The 14,032-nt window shown below is 34.2% G+C and overlaps 1 protein-coding gene across 1 annotated transcript in view; it reads right to left on the bottom strand.

The window, feature by feature from the left end:
* The window catches only part of LOC150095553 (proteasome adapter and scaffold protein ECM29), a 691,438-nt gene that overhangs the window by 531,040 nt on the left and 146,366 nt on the right, over window positions 1–14,032 (bottom strand). The window contains exon 12 of the mRNA XM_090409825.1: window positions 7,959–8,185. Coding sequence (XP_090265951.1) covers window positions 7,959–8,185 — 227 coding nt within the window. The remainder of the gene's footprint in view (window positions 1–7,958; window positions 8,186–14,032) is intronic.

Raw genomic sequence — 14,032 nt, 5'->3', positions numbered from 1 at the left:
CACTTTAGATGCAATTCTTCGTGTTAAGATTCTCATAAGTATTTTTGATGTATGGGAAATGAGGCTTATTGTTCTAAAATCCTTGCAGTTCACTACATTACTTTTTTTTGGTATAGGTATAAATATTAAGGTCATAAAATCTTTTGGTAGTTCTCCTTTGTTATAAATTAAATTTATTATTTCAGTTATTTCTTCAGTTCCTTTCTTCTGAAGTTGTTTCAGGAATTCTGCATCACCACTATACACTATAAAATTAGAACTTAGAACTACTTCTTTAGTCTCAATGAAATTCTGATTTTTCTATTCTGTAAGCAATAACTTTACCACAACATGCTTTCCTGACTAAATCAATATTTTCTTTCACACTGTGTTCAAGCTTTGTTTCTTGTTTTCAAACTCTTATTTGTTTTCAAAAAAATATTAGTACATGTGGTATGGTCACTTAAACAGAATGGGCGAGGAAAGATTAGCAAAACAAGTGTTCTCTGCCAGGGTGGCAGTCAAACGACCCAGAGGAAGACCAAGATATAGGTGGATTGATACGGTACAATGTGCCTTAGACAATAGAAATATAAGATCTTATAATGATAATATTGGAGTCTTGACAAGTGACAGACTGATTTGGAGGAAAATTGTAGATAGGAAGTTAGTAATGATGTAAATTTTTAATGTAGTACTATCATATCCTGTACACCCCTTGAGGGTACATGTCAGGAATTTGATGATGATGAGTAGAACATCTCTGAAAGATGCTCAACTCTTATTATTCTAAAAACGTTTGTGCATTCTCCCACCGTACTTCAATATGATTCTTATATTTATCTTGCTTAGTACTAACAATCGCTTCCTTTTTCAAATTCCATTGGATACTCTTGTATCCTGAACAATCTGTAGACATCAGTAAGTGACTTACTCAGAAGCAACTTCAGGTTTTCAAAAAGTGGTGATGATCTCACACTGCACAATGAACTTCATCTAACAAAGCTATTCAAACAACCATGCTCTTGGTATTCAAACCCAATGTACCCATGGTGTGTTGGTTATTGATTAGATGCTGTCCAGCAAACTTGAATTTACTTGTCATCTAACTGTTATGCTATTGCTACATTCAAATTCCATATAGATACTGAACTCATCACCACTATACACTATAAAATAGCAAGATCTACAGTTTACACTATAAAATCCACAATCTACTACATGCTACAATGGCTTATTTATTTTTAATGTTAACGTTAACTGCAAGTATGCCCTATCTGGTTTGTCTATTTTGTAGGAGGAAAACCCTGCCAATTTCATATGAGACTGGTTATTAACTCACTTTCAATGGAAAAAATCCGAAATAAAGATTCTTGTATCATAACGAGAATCAAACCTAGGTCTTTTCCAATCAAAGAGCCCAGGTTCTGTTGCTCTTCCAACTTTGCTATGCAGGTACAATGTTATACAAGTCCTTTTCTAATTAATTATTTTCTGACTTTTTTTTTTTCTTTCTTTACAATGGCACATTATTTGAAGATATCTTTCTGTAATTTAATCCCAATTATAAGCTACTGTCAGAATAAAATAGTAAGTACCAAATATTATATACAGTACAGATATTTATCTATCTCTAAGTATAGTGTGTTCTGCTGCTGATGAATGCTGGCTTTTACACAAGCATGTACTTCTTAAAACTGGTTATAGTATGATAGGTGAGCAGAAGATGCATAAATGAAAGGATACTGCTTATTGTTTGATGTGGGTTTGAGCATGGCCAGATCCTATGTGAAATAAAGATTAATTTCTGTTAATGTGAAATCACACCTTAAATGAGACTATAAATGAAGAAAGAAAAAATTAGAAATGAGAAGATAGATAAATGTACTCTGAATCTGGACATTTTACTGAGACTAAAAGTGGCATTTACAAAACTAATGATTATGAGTCATTTATTTGTTATTCATTTAATTACCATTAATTAAAATTGTGGCATAACACAATCATTTCTCTCAGAGTAAGTGGACATCCAATGACTATGACCATCATTCAGGTTTATGCACCCACTACAGAGGCACCAGAAGACGACATTGAAGAATTTTATGGCAAGTTACAAGAAGTGATAGATGCAACATCAACACGCAGTATCCTTTGCAGGAAGTATGGCATTTGAATGCAGAGTTTCAATGACAAGCCAGAAGAGACAAGGAAAAAATACTTTAACCAGGAATGCCAACAAACAGATGACCAAAACAAGAAAAGAAAAACAAGAGATCTTTTCAAAAAGATCAGAGAACTAACAGGGAAGTTTAGTGCCAAGATGACAATATTGAAAAGTAAACACACAGGATATCTTACAAAAGCAGCAGACATCAAAGAAATATAGAAAGAGTATACAGAAGTCCTTTACAGAAAGGCCTCCAAAATTACTGAGAAATTTGAAGAGCAGGATTATACACAGGAGCCAGTACTGTTGAGTTTTGAATAAATAAAATTCATTAGGAATTTATTCAATCACAATTTAACAAGTTAAACCCTGAAAGGATATGCTTGCATCCTAGTATATATTATATACTATTATATATGTTATATATATACATATTCTCGTAGACAGGCTTATACGTTGTTTCAATTCCCTAAGTGATTTAGAAAAGAAATATATATATATATATATATATATATATATTGACAAATATAGGATACAGTGATTAAGATGCAAAATTGTGAATATTTCAGTGTTAAAAAAAATTTCTACTAGATTGTATATTTGATAGTGAAGTTTAGTAAATTTTATATTACTTGTTAAGATTGATACACAATGAATTGCTGTATAAATTGCATGTAACAAAGTGAGAACACAAGGTCATAGTACAAGGGCAAACCATCGGATTAAGAAGTTGCACCAAGCGGTCTCGCGTACATACGGTACGTGGAGACCCAAGCTGTTTGGAGAAGATGCTACAGAAGCAAGACCCACGTGTACAAATAAAAACGTGACGGGTGAACAACTTAGGTTACAGATAGTACTACCAGTAGGGATGAGTATAAAAGGATTAGGAACACCCCCCCCCCATGAGGCTTTTTTGTGGTTTTCTCTTCTCGATCGTCTGGACGTGTAGTTTGCGGGGAGTTCTGCTCTCACTCCCGGTAGTAGCAGTCGGAGATGCCGCAATAGTAGTTGGAAAGGTTGCGGGTCTCAAGCCCTATGATGAAAGGATAGACATTTTACAGAGATAGTGGGAAAGCTCAGCGACTCGGTAGCGTGCTATGCGAATGCAGAATCACCTTTTGCCAGGAATGTTCTTGACATAGACTCGATATACTAGCAACGTGTGGACCAACCAACGATCGCAGGAATCCCATTTCCGTAAAACCGACGGAAAGGAAATAGTTTGGAGAAAAAGAATCAAGAATCGAAGGGACAAGTGTAAAGGATCAACGAGTACGGTATTGTAACCTTTTTGTCAAGTAATGTGTGTGAGGAAGAGAAATTAACTGTAATTTAAGAATTAAGGACTCTGATTAGAATAAGACAGGACTATAGTGCATTGATATCAGTTAGACAAAAGGAAAAGGAATGTTCTTTACATGTACTAATTGATAATTATGTCTTAAGAGGTAGTGAAGTGTCTTTATTTGAGTAATTTAGTCAAAATCTGAAGTTTCAATTTTGTTTTACGATCTAAGAAAGCTAGATTATGATTCTTTTAGAGAAGAGTTTCTATGATATTCTGTAAAAATATTTATGTAGCTATAACAAGTCGAAATATTTTTACATAAAGTTTACCAAGGTCGAGCCCAGTAAGACCTGTAACTTGTAAATAGTTGTATGTTATATGTAAATAATCCCAATGGGAATTTGTATGTGCTCGATGTCAAATAAGGGAATATTCTAGAAGGTGTAGTATTAATACACAAGGCAATAATACCTTGCCAATAGTAAAGCAGTATATTTTTAGATTTTTGTAAAGATGTCAAACTTTGTGCGTGTTCTACATGGGAAGCCCAAGGTCAGTGCTAGGTAGACCGACAAAAGCTTCAAACGAATGTCCGCTGCCAGAACAAATAGGATTTAGGGAGTGTAGGAGAAAAACAAAGGAAGGGTCAGTCAAAAAAAAGGATCAAGGCATTTCTCTGAAATGTTCGGGGTTCACATATCTCCGCACAAGGATTCGGAAATGACCGAATAAAAGGCGTGGGCGAAAAGATTGCATCATCGGTTCGAGAAATTTTCATCAAGATTCCAGAGGTCAGGATCGAGAAGTCGCCAATGGTTGTCCGGCAGATGTAAGCCATTGAGGACACGACGTCGGGAGAAATTATGTCAGTGGTCTAAAAGAAAGATGACGAGGAGCCGATCCACCAGGCAAAACTGATAGTCGATGACAAGTTGATGAGTCTTCGCCAGGAGCTGTTGTCGGAGGGAAGAAATTGCTTTGTTGATCCAACGTGCATGCAAGCATTCCACAAGCCGATAATCTTCAACCCAAGTGCGGCAGTACAGCATCCCAAGGAAACATCAGTGACCCATCGCCGGCATAAAGAGGGATTGAAAAACCTGACATGGAAGAAAAAGGGAAAAGAAGTCCAGCCAAGTACACAGTGGGTAGCAGCTATAAAAGTGAGTTGACCCGTTTGTTAAATTTCCTTGAGCTTTTAAGAGAACACTTATTAATGGACTGTAAGTAGAAGCTGATCTAAATAAGCATATCTAACAGTTAAAGATTATAAAGTGATTAAGTGTCAGAAATTTTTAGTTTGAAATAAGTCATAGTGTAACTATTTGCTGAAACTTGCCTATAGAATATTCCCAGCATAGAAAGGAAAGAGCAATTGAGTGTAAAAGATATTGTTTATGTGTTCATTGAGTAAGATTGAATAATTTAGTAACAAGTACCATTTTGGTATTCTGGTTCTGCTTAAAAGTTCATTAATAAAGCTATAGAGAAGAAACACACAGACTAACTTCTGTATGTCTGGAGAAATCACTGCCATAACAAGAGGATTTCATTATTATGATCATGATACAAATACAATTTAATACATAACAAAGTAACAAGCATAAATAAAAATGCAGATCACATTTCATCTGAAACTGTAGTAAACTTGATATAGTTATATGTCAGTCAGGTATATGTAAAAATTCTTGCAATTTTAAGAGAGATCTCACTATAGAGACATTTTATTTTTCAATTTATCTATGACTAAATGTTAAAATGTTTATCCAATTTTTCTTTGTGGGGAACAGCAGCAAAGCAGTTATGCAAGAAAGCTGCTAGATGGTATAATACATAGGACCAAACCTGATGGTATTGCATTATGAGGTTTCTCAACCAACTGGTAAATAGTCCTGCTGCTACTTATTCTGGATTTTGGCTGGAAGGAGTCTGAGTATAGCAGTATGCAGGAGAGAGTCAAGGCCATGCTTGGACTCGAGCCTGGGCAGATCCAATGTGGGAGTCACGTCCACAAGTCTAACCCCTTATTGTATGCCCCGCCCTGAAAGTGTTTAACATGCCACGAAAGATACTATAATCAACAAAAGCGACACTGGTGGGAGGAAAAATAAAGTAAAATAAAAAAATAAACTGCTATGTTTGCTTCACTCGCATACATCTAAACTTCATCTGTCATTCCTTAATGAACCTTAAATAGCATCTTCTAAAATTGCAGCTAAAGCAAGCAAGCAATTTCTTAACTACATTCTACATGATTTCTTCTATTTTGTGACTCAAGACTTCTTGAGTTCTTCTTTTTTTTATTTTTTTAAATATTATTTTTTTTCTTTCTGGTCAGGCTAGATAAAAGATTAATAAGCAGAATAGATTCATTTTACCTTGTAAAGTGCAGAAGCATGTAGCTTGGTTCTTATACATATGTATTTTTCTGATGATGACAATACAGAAGTCAAAACATCAAATGTTACTTTCCTAATATAAAGTAAAATAATTATTTTAACACGTGTGTTGTGTATCCCTAAATTCTTAACCATATATTCAAATAAGTATTGGCATTTCTCTTAAGCAATTTTCAAATATGATGTGTCTACTTAATTTAATTGCAAAAATAAGCTTTTGAGAATAATCTAAATTTAAGTATAGACTTATGCTAATTTGTATGTCCTAAACTCCAGATAAACATTTTTTTCTTTCTCTAGAATAACAGTTTTACTGAAATTAGTACCATGTTGATTATGACAACATTTTACTTCCTTTCTTTTTTTTTTTTTTTTTGAGAATATTATTGCCAAGCCTGTTGGCATTACCTTTACAGAGTTAGGGAGTATACTTTTTAAAAAGCAGGAAAAGGTAGGAAATTTACAAATGTATATAAAATAGGAGTGCTTAAGGGATCAAAGCTGTATAACTGGGAGATCTTCACGTAGCCTTTTAAAGAATGTGGAGAACTGACTGGGGCTTCTGACCTAATGTCCAATCTTCACCTTCTCGTGGTGCATCCTTAGGTAGCTATCTGAATACTGAATGAACCAGCTGGCAATATGGAATGTAGACAACCAAACTGTATTCTTATCGGCTTAAACTAATGCAAAATGACGGTACAATATGACACACTTTCATGCTGGATGGGGTGTCACCCGGTTAAACAAGGCCCCATTATTTTTGTCAGAAAACCTGGAAAACAGCACAGTGTCAGCTATTGGAACAAATCTCAGAAGTCATTCCAGCCGAACATCAGCAGAGTTCAAGATTGGTACTATCAATATATGAAGCATAGATGGAACTAGCAGAAGAATTGGATAAGAACTAGATCAACATAATAGGTATGACTGAAACAAAGAAGACAAAAACAGGTAAGATTGTTTTAAGCAACAAATACAAAATGTTATTCAGGCAATGAGGGAAAAGAAGGACCAGCTATAGTATTCAACATACTAAATAATCAGAGATGATAAAGGTGGCATAAAGACTGAATATTCTTGATGTCTGGAGCAATTACTCTGAAAGACTGATAAATGAAACAGTGTCAGCATGGTGGTAGAAATCAGTAAACATGAATGCAGGCAGGAGTAGATCATATCTGACTAGAAATGCTCAAATATAGCAGTCTAAAAGTTTTACAGTGGCTGCACTGCATAATTGGCCTGGTACTAGGATCAAATTCAGAATGATTGAAGTAGAGTTTTCATAGTGTTATAAACAGTGAAATAAAATAATGTGAGAATTACAGGATGTATTTCCCTGAGTGTTAAGATTTATGCAAATATACTTGAGAAACAACTAAGAAGTGGAAGGGAAGCTTGGTGAATAAAAAGCTGGATTCAGGCCAAACAGAGCGTTGGGATCAGAATTTCACTTTACGAAAACATAGAATGTTAACCTTATATATACTCTTCCCCTTCAAACCACCACATTATTACTAACATAAAACAGAAGAGCTCAAGAATCCTAAGGTGACTACAATCATTACCTGTTACCTCTTGATTTTTCTCTGATTCTGCTCCTCCATATTTGGATAATTTTTAATATTTTTAATAATGTTTATCTCATAATTTTTGAAGTTATATTTTCATGTTTCACCCTTTAAGTTTTAAAGTTTAATATATATGTAAGTTCTCTTACCATAAATGTCACGTTTCTTCTGGATTGCTCAGTTAGCAGATAACCAAATCATAGTACAAAACCCTACATTCAATAATATTAGTTTCAAATTCACATAATCAACAGTTACTGTTTCTGTGTTACAATGACGTGGCTCCAACATTTTCACCATAACTGGATGACACACTATATTGTGATGTTTTTAAACATTACAAAAAAAAAAAGAAAAAAAAGGAAACAATGAGGATGATAAATCACATTAAGAATTAGTCTCATTTGGCTTCATCTCTGTACTTGATACATCTGTGAAAAGGTTCTTATATGTTCAAGACAGAAAAACTGAAATACAGTTATCTCTCAATTAAACCCTGAAAATATTTCCACAATTTATACAAACAAACAATTTTATTTATAACTCACGAATCTCCAGCTGCCAACAATATAATGTATCTAGACCGAATATGACTTGATGGAAAAACAGAAACTGCATAATGAAGAGCCATTTGTCTCACTTGTGATTCTGGACTTTCAATCCTACTCATTATTAAGGCTTCCATTAGGTAGCGCGTGCTCTCATCCATTGTTGAGAAAGCTTTTGCCAATAATGACAAAGCTTCTTGAACAGCTAACCTTATATCATGATCTTCCTATATTAAAATAAAACTTATGCTGTAATTGAATATAAATTTATTTATGAATTACAACAAACATAATTTAGTTATTTAAGTATTCCTAAAACACCATAAAATAATTGAAACAAAAACATAATTTTAATGATGCTTCTTTAGTGCATTCAATAGTCAAGATTATGAGGGGAAAATCTTAAGTTAGAATCCAATTTGCATTGCTAATCTTTATAAGGTCTTTTCAACTAAAGATGAATCAGCCAGTCTCATCCAGAGGCAGCACAATTTGTTCCAGTACATAACTATCATATATTATGTGACCATCATATAATGGGGTGTTATTTGATCTCTAGGCAATTCAGATTATAGCTTAGTGTAAAATATGTCTCCTATTGAAAACAACACTCATAACCGCCACGCTCATCCTCATTTGTCTGGCATTATAAATGCTCAGTAGGCTTTATGATTTCTATCATTAATTTTCTTGGATGGGTTGTTTTTTTTTAGACCTCTGATCTAATACTAAGTTTCCATGCACTAAATGCATGGAAACATAGGAGATATTCATTTTCCCCACTCCACTTTATATTCTGATCCCTTAAAATAATTAAGAGATCAGAAGATTATTTTCTGGGTATAGAGACTATTACAAGAATGATCTTTTCTGGGGAATAAAAAATTATATATATGAAACTACTATCATGCATAATGAATTATGGATAGAATGTTATCTATCATGCATAATGAATTATAGATAGAATGTTATTTAAATGTTTACCTAGAGTTAAAAAAAACAAAAAAAACATTCACATACATATTTGAATCTGGCGATCACTTCCAACACAAGAAACTAGTTCAGTAATGACTTATTTCAATCAAGTGATTCAGAAGAGCTTCACATATTTCTTTGAAGAAACATTCGCATTTAGGTGAATAACACTGGATCAAGGCATTATTCTATTTCATTTGATGACCTATAGACAAAGAATGATTTCTAATCCTGATTTTCCTAGCCATCACTAATATAAGATGTGTTTGTTGTTACTTTTCTAAAGATTTGACAATGTGTCCAGTACAAACATGAAATTTTATACACTTGAGTCCTGAGCTTCGAATATTCTTAGAGACAGTTGTAGTACTAATGCAAATTCAGAATGGAATGGAAATAGAAATCAATGAAACAATTTTCTTCTATGATGCCTGTTTACCAATGTTCTGGATGACCTGTTAAGCTTTTCAGCATATATGATATCTGTCTACAAAGGAAATAAGCTAATGGAGCTTTTCTCATCCTAAATGCCAACCAAAAGAAATAGGAATATATAATTTCAGATTTCACTTAGAATGATTTTAATTTCTCTCTAGTATTTAAACAAGTTTGTAAGCCTCCAAAAAAGAAACCACTACAAAGAATATCATCACATCTCAATCTGCTAAATTACATTTGAGAAGGAATTATATTCTTGTTTTCAACAATAGCATATGCAATTGAAAGTTAAGCTGTGAAACTTAAAAAATTTACAATGGATTTTAAATAACATCACACACACATGAGACAAGAGATTGCATATGGAAGAATTCTGATACAGTTTGTCCCTATATCTAGAAAATAATTGTACAAAAATAGCACTCGCTTTTTCTGTTGTCTAAAAATAGCCATATGTTTCTTAAATGAATTTTTTTTTTTTTTTGGTCAAGTATCATGACCTGCTTGTTGTAAATGTATGTACTATATCTTATACTTTTGAAAAAACATGTTAAAAAACTTTCAATATCTATCTCTTTTCCAGAGATAGATAGAAACTAACCTCTAACATACATGAGATTTAAATGTGCATTTAGAATATTAGCATTATTTCCATGCATCCATGGAGTCAGAAGAAGCATCATGCAAGGCCAAACTCAGTATGCTTATTCTATCAGCATCTATCCAATAGACATAAACCAACCTCTAACATACATGAGATTTAAATCTGCATCCAGAATATTAGTATTATTTCCATGCATCCAGTGAATCAGAAGAATCATCATATACTATTTCCATGCATCCATGGAGTCAGAAGAATCATCATGCAAGGCGAAACTCAATATGAGCCATATCTTATATGCATTCAGCATATAAAGTATGGACCTAAACTAATGCAAACTTTAGGAAGGCATTCGAGCTCATTCACCACTCTTAATGGATAAACTAATTTTTACTCTCAAAAGAGTAACAATTAGTTCATATAGTTGCAATGTCTTTGCAAAGTTCCACCAATACAGCACATTTCATCTGGTGAAAGTGTGACCTTACATTTGGCAATAGAACTAATCATCATCATGCTTTTCAAGGATTTTGGACTAGAGTGGCCTGTTCCAGCCAGAAGTCATTGCTGAATTTCTTTAGAGGATGTCATATAAGCATTTTCTCTGTCCAAGAGATGTTGCTCTATTTATAAGATGTAATTAGGTTATTGAAAGAACTAAATCCTAATAGAACTAATATAACTAACATATACGAGCAATTAATACTCATAATTAAACTAGAGTAATATTTCTCATTCAAGACATTGTTTCCCCACAGAACTCACTGGCCTCTCCTACCAACTATTAAATAATTACTTATTCCCACCCAAATTGATTTCAACAGGAATATATCAAGTGGTATTCTATCAAACACTTTTGAAAAGTCTAGAAAAATCAATATATAGGCATTTTCTCTGTCCAAGAGATGTTGCTCTATTTATAAGATGTAATTAGGTTATTGAAAGAACTAAATCCTAATAGAACTAACATATACGAGCATTAATACTCATAATTAAACTAGAGTAATATTTCTCATTCAAGACATTGTTTCCCCACAGAACTCACTGGCCTCTCCTACCAACTATTAAATAATTACTTATTCCCACCCAAATTGATTTCAACAGGAATATATCAAGTGGTATTCTATCAAACACTTTTGAAAAGTCTAGAAAAATCAACATATAGGCATTTTCTCTATCCAAGAGATGTTGCTCTATTTATAAGATGTAATTAGGTTATTGAAACAAAACAACTAAATTTCTTCCAGTGTGATGGTTTCATTGTGTTAGCTGGGGGATACATCTGCTGCTACTAATCCCAGGGTGAACTAGCACAAGCAAAGATCAGGGGTGTGCAGTCTATACCCCTAAGACTAAAGGTCAGACCTGTTTGGTACTTGGAATCACCAGGCGGCAGATAAGTTTCATAACCTGACATAATATAATTACTTTCCTTAGTGAAAGTTTGAAGTGACCAAACCCCAGGTTTGAACTCCAGTGCAAAGGCCTGATTATTTTTTTCCCCAAATCTTCTAGCAAGCATTATATAAGATATGGAGAGATGCAACATTTCTTTTTCAAAAATGTAGCTTTAAAATGGTTATTCTGTGGACCTAGCTACTTACTGTACCACTATTTTGCCAGGTGTGCCTGAAGGGAGTCCACAGGTAGTGGTATATACTGGAGCACTGACAAGGCTCCAGTATATACCAAAAATCTCCCAGTTCTCAAGGGTAAGAAGTTTGAGCCTCAATATCTGGAAATTACAAAGAAGTACTCAAAAAGATAAGGAGAACATGACTGAGTACTACAATAGATTACTGACCATTGCCAACAGTCTGAGCGTCACTAATGAGGATAAACCTCACCTCGACTGAGCAGTGTTTCATCAGTTTAGGTTAGGGGTAAAGCAAGAATTAAAAGAGACTGCCTATAAGAAGAAAATCATGAATCTTGAGGAATGTTTGCTCGCTGTGAAAGAGAAGGAAGAGATGCTTGGAGACATTCATCCCGCATCTGCTAACAGCAGTGTTAACGTGATTAAAGGGACAAATAATTCCGCAAGCGAAGGTAAGAATGAAAGGGAATCAAGCACATGTAAGGGCAAGACTATCAAAGATCAAAAGGATAGTGAGGGGGAAAGAGAGAGATCAGTCAACGTTAATCAAGTGACTGAAAATGAATTGAACATCCAAAAACAAGTAGGGCTAACAAACATAGAAGTACGTTCTATAATAAAACAAGAAGTTGAACGGTTACAACAGCCCTTAGTGGACTGTCTTGATGCTGTACTGAAACAGCTGGCGGCAGTAACTGTGAAGACCTTGGAATCAACTATACCTCAAGCAAAGAAAACAAATGAGATGATAAGACAAGAAGTCGAACGGCTACAACAGCCGATGATGGACTGTCTTGATACTGTTATGCAGCAGTTGGCTGCAGTAACTGTGAAGACCTCGGAATCAACTATACTTCAAGCAGAGAAAACTAATGAACAAGGAGACAGAAGGGAGCCTCCTAGATGTTTCGGTTGCAATAAGATTGAGCACTTAGCTCGCAAATGTGTTAGTAACAGGAGACCCTCCAATAGAAATAACAGATATGAGTCGAGGTTTGAGCACACTCCTCATAAGTATGAAGGTAAACCATGGAGGAGAGGACAATGAAATCAAGAACAACAAAAAGGGTTGAAAATGACAATTAAGGGTAAGGTACAAGGATCGCATTGTGACATATTGCTAGATATTGGTTCCTGGGCCTCTGTAATTACTGAAGATTATCTTCAAGAAATAAATTCCAGTATATGGCGAGGCATCTCTAATCTAAGGAGACCGATTAGATTATCAGGAATCTCAACATCAGAGATATATGTAACAAAGAAGGTTAGAGTAAAATTTTGCTTACCTGAATTTACCATGAGTGTTTGGCAAGATTTGTTGGTTCCTAGGACATCTCACCCAAGCATTCAAATCATCTTGGGAATAAATTTTCTAGAGAAGTACAAATTCTTATGCAACTTCTCTAGAAATGAAATGTCCCTTATGGGAAGAAAATGGTCAAGTAAACATAGAAATAGAACGAAATATCTCATGAAGAAAGAGTGCAGAGTAAAAGGAATGTCGTGCCAACTGATAGAGTTAATGAAGTGTCTCAAGATAACTGGATTGATTCTGTATTAGCGTCAACTTCAGGAGTGAACAGTCAATCTGAGACTCATCAAATATAAAACGTGAAATTAGCAAATGACCAAGATGTTACAGAAGAAAATTTAGGGGAGGATTGTCCAAGAACTATCGGAGTAAACCACATTAAAATAAATGATAGATCTAAAAGTTTCCATAACAGACCGAGGTGGAACAGACACAGAAAATATGAAGTTGATATACAACCTCAGCAGAAGCTTAGTTATGCCAACTTCCTCTGTTTTCTTTTCATGCTCAGGAAAACTACAAGTGGTTTGTTATGTTGGAATTTAGCACTTGCTACAAAGGCCGCACATTTACTAACAGATTGTGCAAGCCCTTTGAATAAATCTAATGAAGAATTATTTAGGTCCAAAACATTAAAAGATAGCAATGAAATTAGGTGTAATCATGAGAATAAGGTTCAGTTTAAAATGGGATATAATTTAGGTTCAAGAGAAGTTTGGGGAAGGGCGAGAGTATAAGCTGAAGTCTAAAATCTTCTCCAGAAATATTGAACGAGTGAGGTCATGAAAAATTTTCCTATGAGAAAAATTTTTTTTGGAAGGGGAAACCTGTGTTAAATCTGGAATGAAAGGCTTAATTTATCCTCAAGCATTTCATTCGGGATTTAACTGGAATGCACAATTCTCCCAAAAGAAATACTTGTAAATAGATAAAAATTCGAATTTTGTAAATATATATAGCAGTAATGATTCCTTCTTATAATCTTTCTATGTATAGTTTTATAAATGGTCCTGTAAATAACAGACAAGAATTAAGATATAAAAAAAGTAATATTGTAGCAGGAAAGTCAGGGAAAAATGAAGAATTTTGTATAATCGGATTATAAGTGTGACCCCAGGCAGTAATACAATGTCCGAATTTAGGAAAATAAA

The sequence above is a fragment of the Typopeltis vanoorti genome, chromosome 20 (assembly GCF_054136105.1).
Source record: "Typopeltis vanoorti isolate ZY-2024b chromosome 20, IOZ_Tvanoo_1.0, whole genome shotgun sequence".
NCBI classification, from domain to species: Eukaryota; Metazoa; Arthropoda; class Arachnida; order Uropygi; family Thelyphonidae; genus Typopeltis; species Typopeltis vanoorti.
Note: the sequence above shows the minus strand (reverse complement) of the source record. Positions and strands in the feature narration are given on the sequence as shown.